Source organism: Podarcis cretensis, assembly GCF_951804945.1.
Source record: "Podarcis cretensis genome assembly, chromosome: 5".
NCBI lineage: Eukaryota > Metazoa > Chordata > Lepidosauria > Squamata > Lacertidae > Podarcis > Podarcis cretensis.
Window position 1 is genome coordinate 32,024,761 of NC_137174.1, and position 24,845 is coordinate 32,049,605.

At 43.3% G+C, this 24,845-nt stretch overlaps 1 protein-coding gene across 3 annotated transcripts in view; it reads right to left on the minus strand.

Annotated features, from left to right (window-relative positions):
* PALD1 (phosphatase domain containing paladin 1) overlaps positions 1 to 24,845 on the minus strand; it is a 117,715-nt gene that overhangs the window by 18,119 nt on the left and 74,751 nt on the right. For all 3 annotated transcript variants that reach the window (XM_079976263.1, XM_079976264.1, XM_079976262.1), the window contains exons 13-18: positions 24,399 to 24,515; positions 23,302 to 23,481; positions 21,759 to 21,956; positions 20,344 to 20,484; positions 19,415 to 19,486; positions 18,213 to 18,353 (exon numbers count right to left, since the gene is read on the minus strand). In XM_079976263.1, the coding sequence (XP_079832389.1) occupies positions 18,213 to 18,353; positions 19,415 to 19,486; positions 20,344 to 20,484; positions 21,759 to 21,956; positions 23,302 to 23,481; positions 24,399 to 24,515 (849 nt within the window). The remainder of the gene's footprint in view (positions 1 to 18,212; positions 18,354 to 19,414; positions 19,487 to 20,343; positions 20,485 to 21,758; positions 21,957 to 23,301; positions 23,482 to 24,398; positions 24,516 to 24,845) is intronic.

Sequence of the window (24,845 nt, forward strand, 5' to 3'; positions counted from 1 at the left end):
CTATCGTCTGTCCCTGCCTTGACCTCAACTGAGTCATGACCACACAACAGTAGGCCGGCCGAGGCAGAAGCCTGAGGTGTGTTAGGGGTTTTATTCATAGTTTCTGGCCAAACACGGAGACCAGCCATCTTCCAGTTCAAAACGACCTCTTAAGCAGCTACTTTGCTATAAGTAGAAAACACCAATTAAAGCTTCATAGAATAGAAACACCACAAAACTGGAAAGGAAGAACCTGAGAGCTTGAGAAAACAGGGCCATTAACTAACACCCTATAGCTGCAATCCTACACATATTTCTCAAGGATTAAGTCCCCACTGGGCTCAGTGGGGTATCCTTCTGCGTCGAGATGCATAGGACTGTCAGCTACAATTGTTTAGAAAAGTCAGCTACTCCTCTTTTAACACTTCGCTCATTCAGGGTTTAGACGCAACTTAACTTGCCAACCTAGCAGTTCAAAAGCACCTCCGGGTGCAAGTAGATAAATAGGGACCGCTTACCAGCGGGAAGGTAAACGGCGTTTCCGTGTGCGGCTCTGGCTCGCCAGAGCAGCGATGTCACGCTGGCCACGTGACCCGGAAGTGTCTCCGGACAGCGCTGGCCCCTGGCCTCTTAAGTGAGATGGGCGCACAACCCCAGAGTCTGTCAAGACTGGCCCGTACGGGCAGGGGTACCTTTACCTTTACCTTTAACTTGCTTTTAACTGCATCCAAAGCATCCCAGGAAATAAATGACAGCAAACAGCGGCAAACGCTGCCGTTATTTCCTCGTTTTGATTTGGCAGAATTTCACAACACGCCACTATTTTCAGTTTTAAACATCGCTTTGTTTAGATTGCAAATATTAATTGGAGAGGCGAGCGGGCGGGAACACAGCCGATGGAAGGTGCAGTATTCCAAATGCTAACAAACTGACCAAATTTTGGACTCAGACTCGGTGCAGCTGGAAAGCAGGCTCCACTGACAGCTACCCAAACTGGCAACAACCCAGACGCTCAAGAGATATTTCGTTCTAATTAAACACACGTGCCACACACACACACACACACACACACACACACACATTCCAACTGCAGCACTGCAATGCAACAACTTTTAAGAATCCAAAACAGAACTGTTCGTCTGTGATCTCTTGTCTTGAAAAATTAATGGACCCGCGGGATAGCTGCCAGAATATTATCATAAAGAATCAGAAGAAGAGGACATGAAGCTCATTATTTGTAGCAACCTGATCTTACTGTGACTTTCCCCGTTTCAAACGGCTGCCAGGTCATTATTCCACTACAGTGTCTATCTGCCCTGAGTTCTGCCTGGCTTTTAAATCATTATATTTCAGCAATCTTGTAAACAGCCACTCGTTTGTGGTGAGTAAGAATTGTGTTCAGGCAACCAAGCAGAACATTTTTATAAAATAGTTCTTTTTCTTCCTTCCTGACCACAAATTGATTAACCTTTGTGTGAGAGAAGCGGAGCTGGTAATTTTTATTTTTATTTTTTTCGGTGGGCTGGTACTTTTCATGCATTTGGGCTAATTCCTTGTGTTTCATCTATCTCCAGCACAACATTATTCACTGGCTGCTATTCTTCATTTTCCACTTTTATTGCCAATTTCCTTTTTTGGTAAATTCATTTATTTATTACACACACATATATAGATGTATATCCTGGCAATATATATATATATATCCTGGCTTTTCTCCCCAGAGCTGAAGGCGGGGTACATGGCTCTCTACCCCCCAGTGCTTTTAACCTCACGACTAAACAAGCAGAAGCCGCCCAATGGAAAAAAATGTAAGAGGTCTGCAACCATTCCAATGCCATTCCATTGCAGAATTTCAAATAAACTGCAGAAAGATGGTTCATGCCGGAGCTTCCTACACATATTGAGTGCGAAGTAGGTTCTGGTGCAAATTGGTGAGCTTCTGAAGTGGTTCATTCTTGGACTTACATCCCTTGAATCATCTGCAGCTGATTACCAGCAGCCAATCATGTGTGAATGCCATTGGGGAAAACATCAGCTTTGAGTACAAAAATCAGTGGTGGCCATTACAAAATCTGTGAAGGTCATCTGCATGTGCATATTTAGTCTAGAGTTGAGGCATAAAGTGATCCCAGGTAAACCACCTGGGTCACCCAAAGACACATGGGATGGAACTGGCAGAAGGCCTTTTTCAGTAGTAGTGCCCTCCTTGTGGGATACCCTCCCTTCAGATGTCAAGGAGATAAAGAACTACACAACTTTTAGAAGACATCTGAAGGCAGCCCTGTATCGGGAAGTTTTTTTTATCTCTGATGTTTTATTATGTTTCATATATGCTGTAAGCCGCCCAGAGTGGCTGGGGAAACCCAGCCAGATGTGTGGGGTATAAATAATAAAAAAATATTATTTATTTATCATCATCATCAACTGCCAGTGTAGAATTCAGATTTGGCTTCGCTAAACATCTGCTAAAGATCTGCTTGCTCTTCCTCTGCCCTGTTCCTTACAGTTCACTGCCCCAATGACTGAAAAATACACAGCTTTTCTGATGAGCTAAATGATCTAAACAATCCATGAGATAAAACTAAATGATTAAGGAGAGTGATACTAAACTCTGTATTGTCTTGAGATAAAATGTGCCAGTACCCAAAAGGAGAAAACCATTAGATCAATTTTAAGGCAGAGTTAAGGCAATTTATACGACAGTTCACAGCATTCCAAAGCTGCTCTAATTACACGTGGCGAGACCTCAGAAATGCAATCTGCCAAAGAGGTATCTCTAGAGAACATCCCAGTCAGGTTGGTGGTCTTAAAAGGCTGATGGTTTCTGGCATATGATGGGTTGGCATTTGGAATATGGTTTATCACTAATGCTGCAAGTCCCTTCTTCCCAAAATAACCAGCACATAAAAATATTCCCATTTCCCTTCAGAAGTCACACTTACTTCATTTAATGTTATTCATTCTCAGCAAAGAGAAAAGCTTATCAACTGGGGTCCAAAAAGAAATCCAAAAAGTTCTCATCAAAAATACAAGGAATGTGTGGACAGTCCATTCACTTTTTTTCCTAGGCATAACATTTGTGAGCTGCTAATCACAGTGGTATACAGCCTAGAACATGTCACAATTAACTCATTTGATTTTGATTTCATCCTGCTTATGATTGGGACATTCTCCTTTGGCTATATCCAAGCAAAAAAATAAAAAAATTGAAAATGTGCAGCCTCAAGTTCTCTTTTTTTATTAAACTTCATCATAAACCTTTAATATTAGCTGCTTCTCAGCACTTGAAAGAACAGAACAGTATGGATTCAGATTTAAAGTCTTTCCATGGACACAAAGAAATGCTTTGCTTCCTTCCAAGCAATGCTTACTACTCCTTATGTCTCTAGTAGTCTGGTAGTATGCTCTTAGCCGTCTCCCCGCCCCCCAAAACCCACTTCCTGACCCAAATATTCTATCAGCTATGTATTTTTCCCATGCTCTTTGGGGATCTGCATGGTTAAACGCACACTATTGCTTCAAAAGGGTCTAGTGATAAAGGTTCGATTTCACACACACACAAATGCCAAGAAGAAAATCCATTGAAAAAAATATGGTTTCTGTGGTAAGCAAAAGCGCAGTTCTGACATGCAAAGCATCAAACTTTAGGATGCAAGTATTAATTTTTTCTTCCATTTGTAACTTAATTTTTTTAAAAAATGAAGGGATATTTCAAAAAGAGGGAATGGTTGAGGAAACCATCGTTCTTAAGTTTGTTTGTGGGTTTGTTCAGGATAGAAGGAAGGAACTTACAAGGACACGCAGTATGCTTCACTGTTAAGAAGATTTGAACTTGAGAGTCCATATCCCACCCAAACCCAGAGGTTCCCCCTTCCAAAATTAACCAATATTCATTTCAATAGCCAGCTGCATTTAAACAGTGTGAAATGAAATTAACTTGGGGGACATAATTCCAATCTACAATGGGGGATTTACTTATGTAGATACTCTTACTTTCCTTCTCTTCAACCAACCTGGCCCTAAGTGGCGGGTATAAAAACCAGAGAGACAATTTGCACCATAAAAGCAACAAACGAAAACAACAAACAATGAGAACAGAAGTGCGGGGAAGCGAAATCCTGCATTGAAGTAATCTTCTCTATAAATAATAAACAGGGATCTCTCTCTCTCTCTCTCTCTCTCTCTCTCTCTGTGTGTGTGTGTGTGTGTGTGTGTGTGTAGCTGCATAGTTAAAACCAATCTTGATCCGCAGTCATAAAACTACGGCATTTGAGAGTAAAACATGTTAATAGAACTTGGATCAAAGTAAATGGAAGTTCAGTTTGGTGTTGGTTTTCTGTGCTTAGCTGATTTTTCTTGCCCAAGGAAAAAGATCTACTCAAAGAAGGTTCTTACAACTTAATTATAAATAGAAAAGTTAGAGGATTTATTTAAAGAATCAAAAAGGGTGGGGGCAAGTCAGGCAGAGAAAATTTAGGGCCTGTACTTAGTGTCTTACTATTATTTCTGTCTGCTAAAGCCATTTGTTTCTCTTAGCAGACAATCTGTCTGCTACATACTAAAGTTATATATCTCCCTCTCTCTACTCAAAAGGGCTGGAAGCCATTACAGTCCAGTAAGGGCCTTACTTCTCCCCCTACCAATGAGGCCCTCCAATCTATCACTCTAAAAGTACTTTAGGGAAAGTGTAGCTTTTTATGCCTTATCCACTAGCAAGATAAAGATGCTTGGTAAAAACTTCTCCAGAGAACAGTATATTTTCCATGTAAGCTTCACACTTGATGCTGCTGAAAGCTCCTACTTGAGTTAGAGCTTATTCAATACTTCGGCCTGTTTTCTCAAAAAACACTCTCCCCGGCCCAGAAATATTAGGGGAGGGGAGGAGAGAACAAAGGAAGAAAATGTGATGATCTCAGCCAAGCTGCGGTATGTGCCAGTAGCTCAGATGCAGCTAGACAGGCTCCAGATGCTGGTTGAAGATTAATGCCCAAGTTCTATTTGGGTTTCAGTGTAATCGAGGCAATAGGTTTCACCAGCAGTGTTTCTGCAGGGCAATGTGGTGTCTGTAGCTGGATTAGCTCTGGCGTGTTGATTTTGCACAAAATTCTCTGCTCTTCAAATAGGAATGCTTAGCTTTACATAACAGGGCTTATTCCCTTCACTCTGCAGGGCCAGAGGTGGTCACTCGTAGCCAAAGAAATCAGTGTGGAGTTAGCAGACAGTGTGGAGTTAGCAGTCCCTAAAGAGACAATGGCCACCTTCATATTGCCATTCTGGATAGCTCTGTTGGTTAGAGTATGGTACTGATAACACCAAGGTTGCAGGTTTGATTCCCGTATAGGACATCTGCATATCCCTGCATTGCAGGGGGTTGGATCGAATGATCCTTAGGGTCCCTTCCAACTCTATGATTCTATTCTGTACGCCACCTAAGCTGGGCATCAAGGTTTGCATCCTCCATGGTACCTAGGGCCAATGAAGTCATCTAAACAACTGGCACCATCTGTCTTGCAGCAGCATCCTGTGTCACTCCCCAAAATGCTTACTGTCCTCTTGTCATAGATGGGCATTCTCGGAAACTTGCAGCGGGTCGATGATGAATAAAAGCCCTGAGTTGTTGGGATGTGCCAAGAAGTTCCAAGACCTTTGATTTGTGGAACCTTCTCAATTGCTCTCTTCATCCAACGGGTGATACCTGTAATGTAACTTGGTTTGCTATGCAGGTGTTTGTTTTTGTTTTTTGCTGTGGTGTGCTACATTCATTTTGATGTATCCTTATAGCACCAAATAATTTATAAAACTCAAAGAGTTTTATCCGTCGACAGCTGGGCTGGGGGCTGCTCCATCTTCGGATGAAGTTTGGATTGTCTGGGGTTCTAACTTGATACTCTGCTATTTCTTCCTCTCCCAACAACCACCTTGCCTCATCCCTACACTGGTCAAGACCGCAGCCCCACCCACAATTGGGAGGTGTTTTTTGGGGGGGCACTGACAAACACAGAGGGAAGGTCAGGACAGGAAAATTGACTCCCATGAGCTTCCTTCAGGTAACCTATCTTCATATCCAAGCTGGGAGTTTCCATCACTTTTGCAAGTTTGGCTTGGCTGTAGCCATCAGATAGGAAGCAACCCCCAAGAAAAATGGCACACAGCCACCATCTGCTATGCTTTTAGCCAGTGCATTTTCAGCACTGATTGCAACGGCTGGGGGTTCCTTGCCTGGCAGAAGGCCAATGCAGAGTATACATTTGGGGATTAAAATTGGTATCGGTAAGACATTCCCCTGATAAGCGCTTTAAAGTGAAAAGAAAGCAAAAAGATGTACCCACAGCTGTATGAGGGGACTGTGTTTTCTACAACCTAGTCTCAAAGTCCCGCAGGCATTGGGGGCATGGCCATTTCCAGCTGCAGGTGCCGCACAGTAAAGTTGTATGGAAGCAGACAGCATGCACAGAATTTGGCTCAGATTTGCAAGTGGGGAAGGAGGATGCCACAGCAAAAGTGGGCCTGGCGGGTGTCCACAGCACCACGCTAGACACCAAACTGTGCCAGGTTTCGCACAACCATTATGAGGCACCTGGAGGTTGGAGTCACCTCTCATTTCTGGGTTGTAGATAGGGAGCCGAAGTGCAAATCCTGGCAGGATTAGAACTAGAGATGGCCACATTGTTGGGACAGATTCATAGTTAAGTCAGCTGCAGGTTATGCTCCAAGTCAAGAATCTGTAGTGGCCTTGGCCTCAGAGGAGGAGGAAACAGCCACATCTGGGTGGACTTGGACCACGTTCCTGATGCTGGCGTTTCAGAGCCAAAGGTTGGTGCTCACAGAACTGGAGGCTGGTGGTCTGGAGCCTGCAGAGCCTGAGCCAGCACAGATGCTGTTCCGTGATCTTGACTTATCAGAAGAATCAAGCGTTTCCAATGTAACCGCACCTGATGAAAGTTGCAGGGAGCATGCCAGAAAGGAGGCCACAGAAGGTGCTTGTATGAAGGCCAAGAGGTTGGGCTCTTTAACAGCCACCATCTCTTTAGGTTCAGGGGCTGGACCTCAGGAAATGGGGGCTGGAGGAAATGACTTAACAAAGCCTGTATTCTCTTCTAGCCTTCACCAGGACAAGTTGCTTGTTTGGAGCTATCCGTGGTGCTGCAACCAGTAAGTCTGCCTTGTTCTCATGGATACCTGGTACATATAGATCGGAAAAGTGGGGCTGGAACATGACTACAGGTACCCAGGCAACAGCACAAGGAAGTGCCCTGATGCTGGCAGACCAGGAAAGCAGCAGGCAGGCAGAAGCAATACTACTGTGCTACCTGAGCAAGGGCACAGTTAGTCTGTTGCCCACACAGTGCCTCAGGTCTCATCTGTAAGTACTCTCTCTCTGAATTTAATTTATATCCCTCACCTCCAAGGAGCCCAAGGTGGCATACATAGTTCTCCTCATCCCCCTCTTTACCCTCACAACAACCCTTTGAGGGAGGTTAGGCTGAGAGTGAATGACCAGCCAAAGTGAGCTTCACTGCTGAGGGGAGGATTTGAACCCTGGTCTCCCATGTCTTAGTCCAACCCTCTAACTACTACGCCACACTGGCTCTTTACAGGTCAGGTTAGAAATGTTGGGGTGCCTGGAGTGGTGAAGCTATGATGGAATCTGGGAGAACATTAATGTGCCAAAGGGTCTGTTTGACTATGTATCTTTGTATGGCTGACCTGTATGGACAGGGCCAAGAAGTCACAGGCACATGCTGTGGCTACTGTGGTCTAAAAGACTCAGCAAACATATTTATTATGGAGATCGGATGGACACAGCTGAGAAAGAGTTGCTTGCAAGGGGAAGAAACAAGGGCACCACCAAGCTTTCTGGATCTGAACAGCAACTGGGGATAACTTAAGTCCAGGACAAGTGCGGGGAGACTTTAGGTCCGCACGATCTACTTTATGCTAACTACAAAAACCCTAAGGTCTATTAACCAGAGCCAAGTGGCAAGGGGTGCAGCCCAAACCCACCATGCCATGAGATGAGAGGAGCTGCAAATAAACATGTAGAAATCAGCACCTTAAGCTACACCAGGGAGTCTACAACTTAATTTGCGGGGCAGAGGGAAGACTGTCCATTTGCTGAGAATCATAAACTCTTGCAGATTAACTATAATTCTACCAGTACTTCCTGACCTGCCTTCATCTCACCATTAAACTAGTTTAAGCCTATCAAAAGCACAAGGTTTCACCAGCTAGCCTGCCAGTTCTCTTTTGAGCTTTACAGTTCCACAGCAGAGATTCTCGAAAGGATAAGGCAGCCCCCCATGTAGACAATTCCTAGGTGAGGAGGGTATGAACAAGCCCCCTCCACAGCCCAAATTTTGCCTGTGGCTTGACTGAAATATGGGTGGTTACGTTAACCCAACCTTTCTTGCATCAAAATGGAACCAAATTAAATAAAAGCCACATGGGGTTTATATGTACTTCTCACTTACATCAGCTCCCCATTTTATAAAATGTGAGCGAATTTTAAATAAGTTACATAAATAAAGCGTATCCTGTATTCAAAGAGCTCAAGTCCAATTTGTCATTTTCTTGAACGGAAAAGTCAGAGGACTACATATAAATTGAGATCCAAGCTGACAGGAAGCAGATGACATTAATGTACAAATTATGTTTCAGTTTCATCCTCCCAGAGAGTTATACACAGATGTCAATGAGAAACTCTCGTTTAATTATGCCTGTCTGTCCTGGTGTGTGGCAGAAGGCTTTTTGTTTGGGGGGGGGGTGGATGAATCCCTCCTAGTTAGAACTTAGGAAACTTGCCTGATGTGGAAGTCCAACTCAGCAGGGATTAAAGGGGGGGGGGCACCGAAAAAATGACATTGCAACCTAATCTATAGGCATGCACAATAGGAGGCATTCAAACTATGATGCTGATCAATTGCTCAATCAAACTCAGCAGGAGGTTTGCCATCAATAGCAATTTAAGATCAGGATTGTGTTGCAGACCACTGCCACAGACACCAGTTATTCAGCTCTGTCCTATGTAACTGAATAGAACATGCAGAAAGCCGTTAGAGCTTTATTTTTAGGACACTACTTTAAAAAACCCGAAGAAACCCACATCCTAAAGAAATATCCTAGAAGCCACCGCAAATCCACTTCTCTGTCTAAATCTACCACTTAAGTTATTATCCAGCTACACATTATAAGCTCTGACAGCCCAGTTTCCCTGCATAGTGCTCAGAATAAATACAACTGCTAAAATCCGTTGCCCGGTTCACAGAGGAATCCATGAATGAGCCCATGCACACTGAGAAGCCTCCAGGTGGCTGCAATAGCTACCAAATATGACAGCTGCCACAGTCAGTTGATGATACCCCCAGCCAACTCTTTGCCAGTGCCACTGGTTGCTCAACCTCCCTCCAGCTTCTTGGATTGCAAAGAAGACAATAGCTGCAACATCCTTATTCTTCTCTGCTGATCCAAGTCAAAGAAGCCACCAAGTGTTGACTCGGAAAGTGAACTGACAGATGGGTCACTGAGAAAACATAAGCCATCTGCACAGAGCTATGTGGCTAACAAGAGACTTGAATGCTCATTTGTAGACTCTGTGTAAACTTGTCCTTAAGTTGAGTTTCTTCTCTTCACCTACTGTATCTGAGTATTCCAATACTATTACAACATTTTCTTGCTGGGACAGTGGGATTAAAGAAAAAAAGAAATCTATTTAATATGTTTCTTTTAGAAACACATATGACACACTTTCCCCCCTCCAATACCCCCACTGGAGCCAGCATGGTATAGTGGTTAAGAGCGGTGGACTCATAATCTGGTAAACCGGGTTCGCTTCCCTGCTCCTCCACACGCAGCTGCTGGGTGACCTTGGGTTAGTCACACTTCTTTGAAGTCTCTCAGCCTCACTCACCTCACAGAGTGTTTGTTGTGGGGGAGGAAGGGAAAGGTGATTGTTAGCCACTTTGAGACTCCTCAGGGTACTGATAAATTAGCAGGATATCAAATCCAAACTCTTCTTCCTTCTTCTTCCAATTAAGTCCCCTGGGTTTTAAAACATGCATAGGCACTACCAGTCAACCTCGAGGAAACTGCTCACAATGTGGTGAACAATAACAAAGAAAAAAACAAACTTGTTAACAGTAATATATAAAAACAAAAGAAGCCGTCGACACAAGATTACTGAGATTTAGCCTCTAGCACAACAGTAGGAAACAAACCCACCAACTCAGCCCTCTCCTTCAAGGAAAAGCTTGTGCAGAAAGTTAAGACTTCAAGCTGTTTCCGGAAAGCCTGCAGGGTACAGCACTGGCAGGTAAGATGTGCCATTTAGGATCCGCAGGGAGGAACATGTCGTAACCTACCTGCGTGGGGTACCTTTTAATGCCTTCATTCAAATGCTAGGGATTGGAGTAAAGCTGCTGGACAAAAACACAGCAGTTCCATTACCCTGGCAATAACAAAAACAATCCGGACAAGATGAAGTAAGCTAATCCAAATTCACATGCAACCTGGAAATCGTGCTCATCTGATGAGGAGCCTATTCAACAGAAGCTGTTCTCCTGCCAAAGACACACCTAGTGCCTAACCAAACACCTCTTGCAACTCTGTGTGGCAAATATTGCTCTTGCCACACAAAAGCAGGCAATATGAACCTAATATGGGTGGAAGAAGTAGCCTGCATTTTATTGCAAAGTTTCCTTACTAGCAGCTTTTTGGAAGGCTTGTTCCGCAATAAAAATCCAACGTTCACATAGATGAACGCCATATGCAACAATTTATTTCTCTCCCTCCCTTTGCAAGTTTTGATGGCGTGGGCAATGCCTGCAAAAAGTCACCCAACCGCCGTTTAGGCATCGTGGCATGTGAACCATGAGGTTTACTTGGAAGGAATGAACAAGCATGCATTGAAAGAAAGAAATTGACATAGAGACTTGCAAACAGGTTATGACGAACCGGGAATATTCTCCAAGGAAATCTGCAGCAGTTTACATGAGACAAGAAAAGAGGAGGGGTAAAGCGTCATTGTTTCTAATGTGGCAGGCAAGGTTGAAGGGGCCACATCTGGCTGTGATCAGGTCGCTGGTACAAGTCACGAAGAAAGCTGGGAGGACCTTGATGGAGACTGAGCCTTTGAGCAAGAGCCGGTTTTAGCAAGAGAATGGCAGAGATAACAACTGCGCCCACCTATTACTGCTTTGGATGAATATTTGAAAGCAAGTTAGCAGCCAAAGGCCCATTTCCCTGCTGACCTTTTGCTGACCTCACTGGGCTGGAGAAAGGGAGCTTTGTGCCAATACCGTAGCTCGAAGGCTGCCGTTTTGGAATTTTGGCACGTGGTTTTAAAAGGCACCTGAACTTGCGTTAAAAACAAAGTGGGGTGGGGTGTGGGAAGACCTTTAAAATCCACCAGTGTTTTAGGAGAGAGCCAGGGGCACGGCATTCTCCCCTGTCACCTGGAAACCATTTAGTACAGAAAAGAAAAACCACTGCTGTGCTAAAAAAAACACACAACAACCCCACACATTCCAGGCCCCAGAGTAGCTTTGCTTGATCCTTGGGGTGAAAACAGCAGCAGTTGAAGAGTGCAAAGACAACCCAAAGCAGCCTGATTGGAGCAACGCCTCCCCTGATTTAGTACTGGGCAGATGTTAAACATTTCCACATTTGTACATAATAAACCACATTAAGTCTCAAAGGACCACATCGCTTCTTGTCATGTTAAGTATCGAACGGAGGCTTAAAATGCTTACAGAAACATCCAAAGCAGTGGTGAACCGAGAGCATTTCAGAAACCTTTTCCTCCAAAAAGCACACAGCTCTCAACTATTTCCCAGCAACAGTTGTCAAAAAGGTTCACCTAGTTCATTTACATCGGGGAAGTCAAACTTCAGATTCAGGGGCCAAATGCGCCCCCAAGCCCCTCCCACCTGGCCCTTGGGACACTCCACAAGCCATGCCCCCTTCTCCCCAGCCACACCCCCTCCTGGCCCTGCTTTGAATCCTCCTTAAGTGATGTTGTCTGGCTGGAATGTTATCTTTGAATCCTGCTTCCTGCTTGCCGGGATGAAGGACGTGTGTAGAAACTACCCTTCTGTATAAACCTAAATTTTACATTCATTCCTTTTGCCCCCTTTTGCCTCTGGCAATTTCCACCACTTGCATCTGGCCCCCAGAAGGTTACTCAGAAAGCAGTGTGGCCCTCTGAAAGTAAAAGGTTTCCCACCACTGATTTACACTATCTTTTCTTCCTCAACTGGCTTTACTTCAGTGATATCATCACAGCCAACTCCAACTGAGCAGTAACAGGTCTGTGATGCCCTCACATGTCACTCCATCGTGACATGGTCTCTTCTGTGTTAAACTCAGAAGGAGAAAGAATCAGTATCTAGAGAGAGAGAAAATGCTAAAGCATCAGTGAACAGGATGAGAATAAAAGGTGAATATTCTCTAATGCAAAAATTTGTTTTCCCTGGGAAATATTTCTGCACACACTGCCACCCAGAAGCAGTATTTTTGGACTGAAAATGACAACAAGAGAATATTTAGAGCAGCCCTACATACAAGTCCCCCTCTACTAGAACAATTGCGGATTCACTGGGAGACCAATCTTGTCTATTACATATATGATGTGGAATTTAAAAATTCCCTGACCTTGGAATACTGTCATCACAGCTGTGGCCTAAAAATGGACTACTGGATGTAGCCAAGAGCAGCAATCTATAAATTTTGGGATGGAGGCTACACATGAGGTTGAATCCTTGGCGCTGGATTCATAACATCCCAGTTAATATTCATTTTGATTTCTAGCCCGTACTAATCTTAAGGTAATGAGTAAAAGTTGCCTTATTGCTTCTGTTCTTCACTCACCAGAAGGTGCATCAAGGGCTTTCCATGTGACAGAAGCAATTCCAAGATACCACCCCCCCCCAAAAAAAAATGAGCATTGGTGTAGCATATGAACTTCCAAGGGAGCCCTTGTTAAGTGACAATTCCCTTAGACTTGGCCACACACCTCGGCTGTGAAGCAGTAAATTTAATTTTGATAACAAAACCATTTTATCCATAGAGTTTCTTCTTGAAAAGAAGAGTCAATTTTCTCCACTGTTTAATCAGAGTACCAAATTCCATATAAAGCGATTCATAGTCATTCGCATATAGACTGTCCATTTTATTTGATATTTTAATTTCAAAATATCGTATTGGCCATGATTTCCAATTATAGCAGGAAATCAACTTGGTCTTACTTTAATTTGTTGTTACACTAATGCATATATATATATATATATATATATATATATATATATATAAAATTGTTGCTTCCTTATTCACTTTATAGCCTGCCAATAACCCTTATTCTACTAGCAGCAATTCTGTCACTGCCAAGATAGTTCATGGCTCACTGGCCAAATTCCTGGTGAATTGCTTAGTGCTGGCTGGTTGCTGACCTAGATTGGCCTTGATCTGATCCAGCAAAGCAAAAAAAGTGCATACTCAGGATCACTTAGCGCAGATTAGCTATGCATTAATACAGTCCAAATACGCACTCTTTTAATACGCACTTTTTAAATTTGTAAATTAAAAAACAAAGCAAAACATCAGCACATCTTGACATTTTAGTCCTAAGAAAAGCCTAAGGAGAAAGAATAAAAATCTTTCTTTCATATTATCACCAGTCTCACCAGATGTTGCTTGAGACAACACACGCATCATCCCTGACCATTGGCCATGCTGGCTGGGGCTGATGGGAGTTGGAGTCCAACAACATCTGGAGGGCCATAGATCCCCAACCCATATAAATAATGCTACTGGTACCTCTAACAGAACAGAAGTCAAGCCATATCACAGCCACACTGGAAAATCTAGGAGAGACTAATTTCTGATAACACAGTCTGTAACTGAACAGTTACAGGAGCTGGGGAAGGAGATAATTTTCCGTTTCCCGTTGCAGGCTGCAAGCGCTGCTGAAACTCTCAGCATGTGGTGATATCTGCAATCCTGACCAGGATTTCTTTTTTTAATTTTTAAGTAACTTCAAGGTGAAGTTTCCCTCCAGAACTCCTCTTTTTATTTATTTATTGCTAGTCCATACAGACACCAATCCCAAATACTGAGCCCAGGCTGAAATTTCCCCCCTGCAAAGGCCCTGGGAGGTATATGCTTGTTATTTCTGAAATGTTTCTGCTTTCCCTTTTTCCAAAAACACCACGTGGTACAAGGTTGATTCGAGGTCACTGGAAAGAGGACTCTTTTCACGAGGTGGAGAAGAAGACTACCTGCTTATGTCCCACGGCTCTGTATTTACCTTTTATACCGACCAGGAAAACCTGAAAAACTTAAAAGGCACCAGTGCTCCCAGCATCAGTGCGGCAGCAAAGAAGGAAAACCTGGGTCTTAAAAAGTGTGTATTGAAGGATATGCCCTCATGAAGATTATAAATCCGAGAGGGAGGGGGTAGGCTGTTTAAAAACCCATTTTTTAAACAACTGTTAAGTGTTACTAACCATACCAGGGACTTTCATATGTAAAAAAAAGACTCTGTCTCCTGGTGCCCTGTTCCCTTTGTATTCTAGGGGATAATGCTTTAGCTGGATCCAGCCTATCTACTTCATCGGTAGTGGTAATTCTGGGAGCTCACAAACAGCACTGGTAAGTGATAGCCTCCCCATTATTTTCCTTCCCATTGGCTATTCATGAGTATGCCTTTTAACGTGAAGGTTTCTTTCCGTTGCCACGGCTGATTTATCTGTAAATCTGTGGAACTGCCCTTCCTACGATGGCGCTGATCTTTAAAGACGTAAACAGCCTCGGTCCTGTATACCTGAAGGAGCATGTCCACCCCCATCATCCAGCCCGGACACTGAGATCCAGCGCCGAGGGCCTTCTGGCAGTTCCCTCACTGTGAGAAGCAAAGTTACAGGGAATCAGGCAGAGGGCCTTCTCGGTAGTGGCGCCTGCCCTGTGGAATGCCCTCCCAGCAGATGTCAAGGCAATAAACAACTATTTAACAACTGTTTAGGGAAGTTTTTGATGTCTGATGATGTATTATTTTTGATATTCGGTTGGAAGCTGCCCAGAGTGGCTGGGGAAACCCAGCCAGATGGGCAGGGTATAAATAAAGTATTATTATTATTATTATTATTATTATTATTATTATTATTATTATTATTATTCAGAGTGTCACACTGTAATGGCATTATTGCCAGGAATGGTTAACAGACATGGTGTTGTTGTTTTTTCCTAGCAAAAAATAAAATAAAAAAATTTAAAGCCATTGTTGCATCTTTGTGGCATTTCCACCTATTTGACATGTTAATTATGCGTTACAGACTTTTAGTGCTTTCGGCCACAGAGATCATTGATAAAATATTAGTCATGCATGAATTAAATTAACCCCAATTTCACAAACGCAATTTGGGAGTTGAGACACGATTACACATATTGTTCTCCAAACTGGACTCTGCACAAGTCAGAAAGAAGAGACCATAGCTCAGGGGAAATCCTCTGCATACAGACTCCTCTGCATACCCAGGACTGCACAATACATATCCTAATTTAGGGGATGTGTGCTACCCACACACCAGTAGACTATTGGCTGCTGTTGCCAGCTCTGACAATACTAAATATTTGCTCAGGATTAGGCAACGAGAAGTCTATTTCAGCCACCTTTTCCCTCCTTTCCAATAGTTGATTAGAAATCAAAGTACAAACCATTTGCTAGGTGAGGAAATGCCTGCACACAGCCTAGCACATGCAAGGATCAGATTCATTGCTAGTTTTAGTAAGTCTTGCATAGACTGTGCTACCAAATGGGGAAATCCTCCACCAGCTCTCTATGAACAAATGTGTTGTTGTTGGTTTTTAAAAAATGTTCACAATCCGGAATATGGAGATATTAAAACAGTTTGTTTGCTTTTTAAAGAAAAGCACACACACACACAAGATTGACAGTGAGATTTTAAAACACACCCTGATAATGTGGTTTTAAAATTAAGGTTTTGTTGTTTTCACTATGTCATGCAATAATGCTGTGTTCGTAGCCTTTGAGAGTGCTTGGCTGTTGAAACCTGCCATCTAGTGGGATTTTCCACTCACTAAGAACACCCAAAAGCTTCACATAATGACAAAGGCCCACAGCTGTAAAAAGGAGAAGAGCTGTATTCAGGGATAAATATTAGTTAGGATGCTGGATTTCATTTTTATTAACTGAATGAAAGATAGAGGGTAAGTATCAAAGCAACAAGGTCTTCAATAGGACCAATATCACCCACCTCCACATTTAAGGCCCTTTTCATCCCCCTGCCAGCTATAGGCTCTTGCTTCTCATAAACCTTAGGCACACTAGCGGAGGTCAAGGTGATCTCTAAACTAGCCCACATCTGTCAAGAACCACAGTTCCCCTAGAGCTTTGCGGCTGAGGCAGGAAAGCCAAATTTCATTCATCTTGAACTGCTGGGCTTTTGATAGCAGGGAAGTCAAACAGGTTTTTCCAGACAGGGTAATGGGGGAAAAGACAAGCCAGTGAAAAAGAAAAAAAAAGACACACAGGCTCAGTTCTGTGTCTGCAATACTGCACAAGGTCTCTTTTAATGACTAGCAGAAACCACCCTATATGCAAACAGCTTGAAGCTGTGTGTTGGGTCTGGGCATTGAATGCTCTGAACATTGGCTTCCTAAGCTAGATCTTGGATCCGATTCCTATATGCATGTACGTTTATTTCACTACAGGAGGCAGAATAACCATGAAGCCTGTTGGAAAAAAAGGGCTGCGTTTGGGATTGCGTTCTGAGATGACATGAAATTTCCCTCTGCGGTGTTTACATATGTGAAGTAAGTAATAATGGAGTAAAATAAAAATAATTTCGTGCATAATGGGTCATTCACACATGCAGGGCATCAAGCAGTAAACACGGAGATGTGAGCCATCTCTAAACTGGAAGGAAAATGACTGTCACACTGACTCAGTATCTTGAGCTTTCTAAAGTGGTATGCGACCCCTCCTATTATTTTTGTTTGGATTTTTGCAGATTTCAGAACAGCATCTATACATATTATCAGAAAATCCAAAGGCACTCGGCTGCCCTCTGTTGGCTTTTGGTAAATAATGAACTCTGTGACCTGAAGGCTAGTTATTCGGCTAATATATACTACTGTTGCTCAGTATATCAACAACTGCAAACAGCTTCCACGCAGGTTAGGCTGTCATGGGACTGGTGTCATGTTTGCAAACAGTGACCCACATTGTTCAGCATTTTTAACTGGTGTCAGAGTGCCTCAGGCTTCAATGACTCCAGGGAGGCGGTGGTGCTGGAATCAGTGTTCTCTATATATTAGCACAGAATTACGATTCAGTTACGTATGTGATAGCATGTTTCTGTTTTGTTTTTAAAAAAGCTCCTTTGCAATCCATGAAATATCATGCAAAGAAAGCCTCACGAAAACTTGTACGCAAAAAGTGCCTTTCCAGATATATTGTTGCAGAGGACGTGCATATGTTTGTGGGTGGGTGGGTGTTTGATAGCAGTATGATGGTGAGCACTAGCACTGGTGCACAGGATTGCTGTAACCAACCAGCAGCTCTGGTAGAAACTGGCAGGCTTTGATGTCCTTTTAATAGACAATGCAAATCAGGGCATGTATCTTACAAGGAAGGATAGCTTCTGGGTAGATAAGAGAACTCCTTGCCCTCTTTCCCATGACTACAAAAGCCAAGAGAGACAAAGCAAAGTATCACCTGGAGAATATACTAAGCTAAATATGAGAAATTATGTAAGCTTGCTTAATGCTTATAACTGATAAAGGCCACAGAATTTCTTACAGTCCTGAACACAAGCTCGGCAGAAGGTTCTGCAGCAGGGGGCCAGACCCTCCCTGCCCCAGCTATAACACCATGTGGATCAGTCAAAGATGAGCTCTCTGAAACTGCAGGCAAACCATTACCAAGCAAAACTGCAGCCCGTTCCCCATTGACTTGTCCACTCAGTTCCTGAGATTAGCAGTTGATCTCTATCTAATCTGAACAGACAGCAAACACCCTTTGCTTCTTGATGTTTCTGTCCTCTCCCTGTTGTACTCCTCCCGCCATTTCATTTGCACGTCCAGCCCTGCCCACTGAAACTAATTGCCAACAGATCTATGTCTGTCTTAACAGCAGAGTGAAACGGCAAAGAACAGAGGGAGCCACCAAAGGCGTGCGGAAATTCAAAGCAACATCCATGGTACGCGTTCGCTAGGCTTACCTGTCTGTAGGTGCATATGATGATTTCCCTCAAGTGATAGTGCATGGGTGTCATCGTCTCACTCACGGTATCCAGCGCCATATCTACTTCCTTCTTCATTCGGTGTCCCTCCGGCAACATCTGCACCACCTTCATGACCACCTGGCAGACAAAAGCAAGGGCCCAGCTTAACATGAAACCTTCCCACCTGGAATGTTCTCTTTCACAAAGAGCAAATGTTAAGCCGCTGAAATTTTATTCTGGGGGAAGTGAAGAGGGAAATAGTTTGCCCCCCATTTCTGGCATTCCGTGACCTACTAGTTTTGCAAAAACATCACATAAGGGACACAAAAGTACCTTCTGACAAGTGCAAATGCCAGTCTCAAGAATGTTCACAGGAATCAACACGTCACACTTAGTTCCGACTCTTTAGATCCCTTTAAAGCAGCCTTGCAAATAAGCCCACAAAAGTTACCAGCCTGCAAAAATGTCTTACTGACCTGCTGGGTATGGCGGTACAAACCCGCCCACCAGCATGGAAGATGTGGATCGTGCCAGATTCAGATCAGCACTGACAAAAGATTCTGTTCCTCAATATTTTGTTTTTGTCCCTTTCTTTTCTGAGCTGCAAACTTAGGCGGCAGTGCCGAGTTGCAACCCAATATTTGGGGGGGGGGGTGCCGTGCATGCATAATGTCACATGTGTGATGCCCCCCACCCAATCCAGCCAAGCCCATCCACTGCCAGCCACCTTACTTTTTTTGAAAAGGATGTGCAGGCGAAGATGCTTCGCCCTGCACGTCCCTGGCAAAGATCGCCTGTGCGCTTTCCAGGAAGGTGCTCTGGAGATCATCAAAGGGACACATGGGTTGAAGTTGCTTCATCTTGCCAGGTTCCTGGCAATACTCAAAAGGATATGGCATGGCTAAACAGCTTTGTCCTGGTGTGTCCTTTTGAGGTTCACCACATTTTGGGAGCGGGGCGGCCCCCTTTTTGAAAATATGGGGGGATCCCCGGAATTCAGTTACTGCAGAGGCGGTGGGAGAGATGTGGCAGAAACTGATGTCAGCAGCAACCGAGCAAAATGGAAGATCACCTGTGCACCCAGATGTGTTTGTGGTGATAGTGCTGATTTATTTATTTGTGGTGGTTAAGGCTGCCCTTTCAGAAACACTACCTTAAGAATATTCTGTCGCCTAATTTTAAAAGTGGAAGATACGCACCTCAAACTCTCCTTTGGTGTACTTGGCATCAGGCACGCTCACAATTTCATCTTCAACCATCTCAGGGATTCCCTGAAGCACCAAGAAGAGGAGTCTTAGGTTTGATTATTGAGCAACACAGGAGATAAACAACAGTATCACAGAATTACTAACTGCAATATATGGCTGCTCATGAAGTTAGTAATATGCCATGTTAAGACACAAGGAACTGTGAATATTGTAGAATTTTGGTACTTCTCACTTTCTATGTTTTAGAAAAGGTATTCTTTTAAAAATGTATCCTTTATCCATTATGTCTATTTATGTATCTTGCATAGGTTAAGAAAATTCCTTAAAATTCCAATCAAAAAATATTAAAGTGGTTTATGTATGTAACAACAGCAGCTAGGATTCTTTATGCGCAGAAGTGGAAGCAAGAAGTTCCCACGAAAGAAGAATGGATAAGCAAGATAATGGACTATGAAAAACTGGGGGAAATTAACAGCAAAATTAAGAGAATCTAATGGTGAGTGTTTTATGGAAGAATGGATGCCTTTTTCGGACTACTCAAAGAAATAATATAGTACGATGAACTTGCGAGCAGGATTTGAGCTGTGAGCAACAGGTGTAATTAGATTATAATATTGTGGTTTTGATTTAATAGATAGAAAATAGGGCGCAGCAGAAGGGGAGAAAGAACAACTCCAAGAAAAACGGGGTGGGAAGTCAACAAAAATAAGAGAGAATATATTATTGTATCTTGATTGTATATGTTAAAAAAGTTGAAACTTAATACTAGTCCTTAAAATTGTTCTGCAGAAGCCAAGAAGATTTAAACCCTGGGCACTGCACACATTTCAGGAAGGATTTTGCCCATAATATCAGGTACCCCTCCCTGCAGAATCCCAGACCCCTCACAAAGTGGGACAGGTCTCCAAATTAGTACATACGTTGAAATGCCAGAGGGTGAGGACAGCAATGACCATGGCTGTGGTGGTTCTTCCTCTGCCACTGTGGCAATTGAACACAAAGGCTGTGCGGGAGTCTTCAGCCAGAGCACCCTTCATGGCTTCCAGCAGCTGGTCAAAGTCCTAAAGGTGGCACACAAAGGGCATTTGTGAGCAGCCTAGTCTTTCTCGGGTGTGTGTGTGTGTGTGTGTGTGTGTGTGTGTGTGATTTTCGCATGTGCTCAGTGCTCAGTACTGTACTCACGGCATGTGCCAAATGTATGTTCTATCCCTCATAAGGCCTTTAGGTGGCAGCAATGCCCTGATGAGGCAAATCCACTACAAACAGACCAGATTTTAATCACACTAAGTTGCTGCAAAGGGATTCTAAATAGCACCTAACTAACAGTTTGAAAGCACGTCAAAGTGCAAGTAGATAAATAGGTACCACTCCGGTGGGAAGGTAAACGGCGTTTCCGTGCGCTGCTCTGGTTCGCCAGAAGCAGCTTAGTCATGCTGGCCACATGATCCGGAAGCTGTACGCCAGCTCCCACGGCCAATAAAGCGAGATGAGCGCTGCAACCCCAGAGTCGGCCACGACTGGACCTAATGGTCAGGGGTCCCTTTACCTTTTTTAATGCATATTCCAATGCCTCTTTTAAGGAAGCATACACAGGGTTTATTGTGGGGGGCGGGCTCGCCCCCATCCAGGGGCTGAGCAACCCAAGACTTTAGTTGAGTCATGTGAACTGTATCACATAATTTGGAGAAGTGCAAAAAACCACAGGACAACTGCATTTCATGAAGCACAAATCAGGTCTGTTTACTTAAAAACACGAAGACTAGACAAAATCCCTGGGGGCATCCCTATTGCAAAATCAAGTGGACGGGGCGAAGGGGGAGGGAATAATGGCTCCTGGTTTTTGTCTAGCTGAACAAATGGTTTTAGGACGAAACATTATGTGCAGCTGTGCAATTATATTTCCACAAGAGGCTTCACTTCCCTGCCCCCACCCACCCCAAAAAGAAAGGCGCCCACAAAAGGCTGGACTACAGTGGTACCTCAGGTTACATATGGTTCAGATTACATACGCTTCAGGTTACATACACTTCAGGTTACAGACGCCGCTAACCCAGAAATAGTACCTCGGGTTATGAACTTTGCTTCAGGATGAGAACAGAAATCGTGCTCCGGCGGCGCGAGGCCCCATTAGCTAAACTGGTATCTCAGGTTAATAATAGTTTCAGGTTAAGAACAGACCTCCGGAATGAATTAAGTACTTAACCCGAGGTACCACTGTATTCAGTAGAAGACTAGCAAGCGGAGAGAAGGGTTGCTTAAGTATCAGCCATCTTAAAATTTCCCATGTGGAAGAAGGTGGGATGGCGGAGATATGGGGTCCCTGTGTGGTGCTTACCTTTTCCTTAGGAGCACAGAAGTCTGGGATTGGAACCCGTTTATACACCAACCCGTGGCAGGTGCTTTTGTGCTGGTTGAAGACTTCCTGCATGGTCAGGCATGTCTTTAACATTTTCATCTGCTTCTCCTGTTCCAGATAGACCTCGAGCCATTTCTGGGATTTCAGCAGGTCATTCTTCACAACGGATTCGAGTTTCTGAAGGAGGGAAGCAATGAGGCCAAACCAACAAACAAAAAGGCTCATGAGGAATTACCACAGTTAACTATGCAATTATCACTTTTCGTTTCCCTCTGGCCTCACTTACTTACGATTCCCCTCCCCACAATCCTTGTATGCCTACTTTTCGTAACTGCATGCATCTGACAAAAAGGAATGAGGTCTATGAAAGCAGGTGCCATTAATAATAATGAATTTTAAAAGATGTTTAAATTGGTGCTCCCCCCCCCAAAAAAACCCCAAAGCCTTGTTGCTAGGGGTAATTGGGATGGAGACTCTGAAGAAGCTGACTAATCTTTTTATGTATGCAACAACCGCAACCAGAATTCTATATGCTCAGAAATGGAAGAAGGAAGAGATTCCAACCCAAGAAGAATGGCTTATAAAAGTATGCTGAAATGGAGAAACTGACTGCAAAACTAGGGGACCCAAATGATGAACTGTTTATGAAAAAGTGGGGGCCTTTTTATACTGTTGAAGTATTGTAGCGATATTAAATGGTGAGCAGGATTCGAGATATGAGTGGTGGTGGGGAAATATAAGATGGAGTTAGGGGGAGTTGATAATAAGCATAATGCAGCAACCAAGGATATGAACAAAAACACCAGGGTGGGAAGTCAAAAAGAAATATGCAAGAGAATGGCATATTGTATGCAAATAAATTTGTTTAAGTCTTTGAGAAACAATAAAAATCAATTAAAAAAAAAAGAAAGCTGATCAATTTAAGGCTCCAAAGTGCTCCAAGGTGGAAATTAAAAAAATAAATGGAGTGAGCCAATAATACTTTCAAGCTCAGTTTGTGTGATAAATAATGCAGGGGGAGAACAAGCAAGGCTGGCATCTATAATTTCTAAGAAAGAGGATCGATCAGCTCCATATGGAGACGTAAAGGTTAAATCTGAAAAAGACAACAGGCTGAAAAATGTCCTTTGTGATGAGCACACATTATTTACTTGGATGCCTCAAAATGCCACCATGGATGCGTCCCCCTTGTTCACTCCTACATCGTAAGAGTTTAAAAACCGGGGCTTGGGGTGGGGGTGGGGGCGCAACAGTTAGCCTGTCACACCAATACAACAACAGCCACAATGAAAGATGCAACATGCCATCCAATGTAAACAGATAGTAAGAATCTCCTTGTCGGATACTTTTTAACTGCATAGCATCCTTAGAAGCCAGCCTAGAGGAGAACTATCATTATTTTCCAATTCCTGCAGAGTGGCTGCCTGTTGTGAAATGCTAACTGCCCCAGATCAACCCAAAAGTTTCCTAATACTTGCCTGGCGAAGGAAAAAAGAGAAGTTAAAAGCGCCTGAGCTCTCACCTCCAGCTGTTCAGGTGACGTTGCAGGCACTGTAATCTGCTGCTCCAGGTTGCCCACCTCCCGGACGGTGTAGGTTTGCTCGTTCCCTTCTAGGACCACATCTTCACGAAGATTGACCCACAAGATGTGGGAGTACTTCCTCTTCGCATCTGTCAAGTAGGTCAAGACATTCCCGATAGCCTGAAGAAAATGAGTAATAGTGGTCTTGTAGTAAGGTTAACACTTACTGGGAAATGATATATAATGAAAAGGATGTTTAAAATAACGTTTGTAAAAAAAACAAAAACCAGAAGATTTTCTTTTGGGAATTATAGGGACAGAACTACCAAAACTGTATAGAAACTTATTCATGTATGCTACTACAGCAGCAAGAATGCTACTCGCTGAAAAATGGAAAGAAGCAGACATCCGAGCAAAGGAAGAATGGATACAAAACTTATGGAATATGCAGAAATGGTGAAACTTACCGGAAGAATAAGAAACCAAGGTAACAAACTTTTTATAAAAGAATGGAAATGGTTTATTGAATATTTACTGATTAAATTGTAAGCAGATAAGAACATTGGCAGGATTGTTGTAATGACCTGCAGTTTTATAAGAGTATACATTTAAAGTAGATGAATAAAAGAGCATATTAAGTTAATTTGGATATGCAGAAGATATTAAAAATAAGTTTAAGGAAATGCAGAAAGAGGGGGAAGGAAATCAAGTTTTGAAATGTTAAAGTGATTGCAAAATTAGTGAAATGTATAAACCTGAAAAGCAATCAATCAGTCAGAGAATGAGTAACTACAATCATGCTTGCATTTAAAAAGATTTAAAAAGCAACAACCCTACAACTGGTTAGTTGTGTGACTGTTTCTCAAGGGCTCTCAGTCAGCTTCCTTTTGTTTCCACAACTTCACTGGGTTTCACAGGTGTTGGAAATCTGAAAACTCCACTGTCTTTTTATTTTATTTTTTTAAGGATCAAATTCCTGTTTTGATTTTTAATAATAATAATGATGATGATGATGATGATGCCTGTTTTTAATCCGAGAGCTCTTTGGCCCTATCTCAGTCTCTCTTCTCAGAAACTACACAGCATTGTTCAATTACCTTGGTGTTTGGCTGTGCCATCCCATACACAGGCATCTTGGGGACTCTCCGGAAGTTGGCCACGCTCATCTCCTTGAGTGTGCTGAGCACATCTGGAGAAAACCTTTCATCCACCACCTGCAGCAGAAGCAGAACTCTAAAGGCTGCGGCAAACAACTAGGAAAAGCTGGACATTCATTTTGCTCATGCGGTTCCCAGAGACACTTCCTCAAGCACTTCCTGCCTCAGCAAGATCATACCGGGAAGGACAGCAGCTCTTACACCAACAACCTCCTTCCAAATCCCAGTTAAACTAAAAGCCTAATATGGTGCCTTTCCAGATGAAGCCTGTCAGCTGCAGCCAACACGGCCTGCGGTCAGGGATGAGGAGCAGCGCAGCCCAACAGCATCCAGGGGGCACCAGGTTGGGGGAGGGTGGCCTACAGAAATAGCAACAATAGTCCCCAA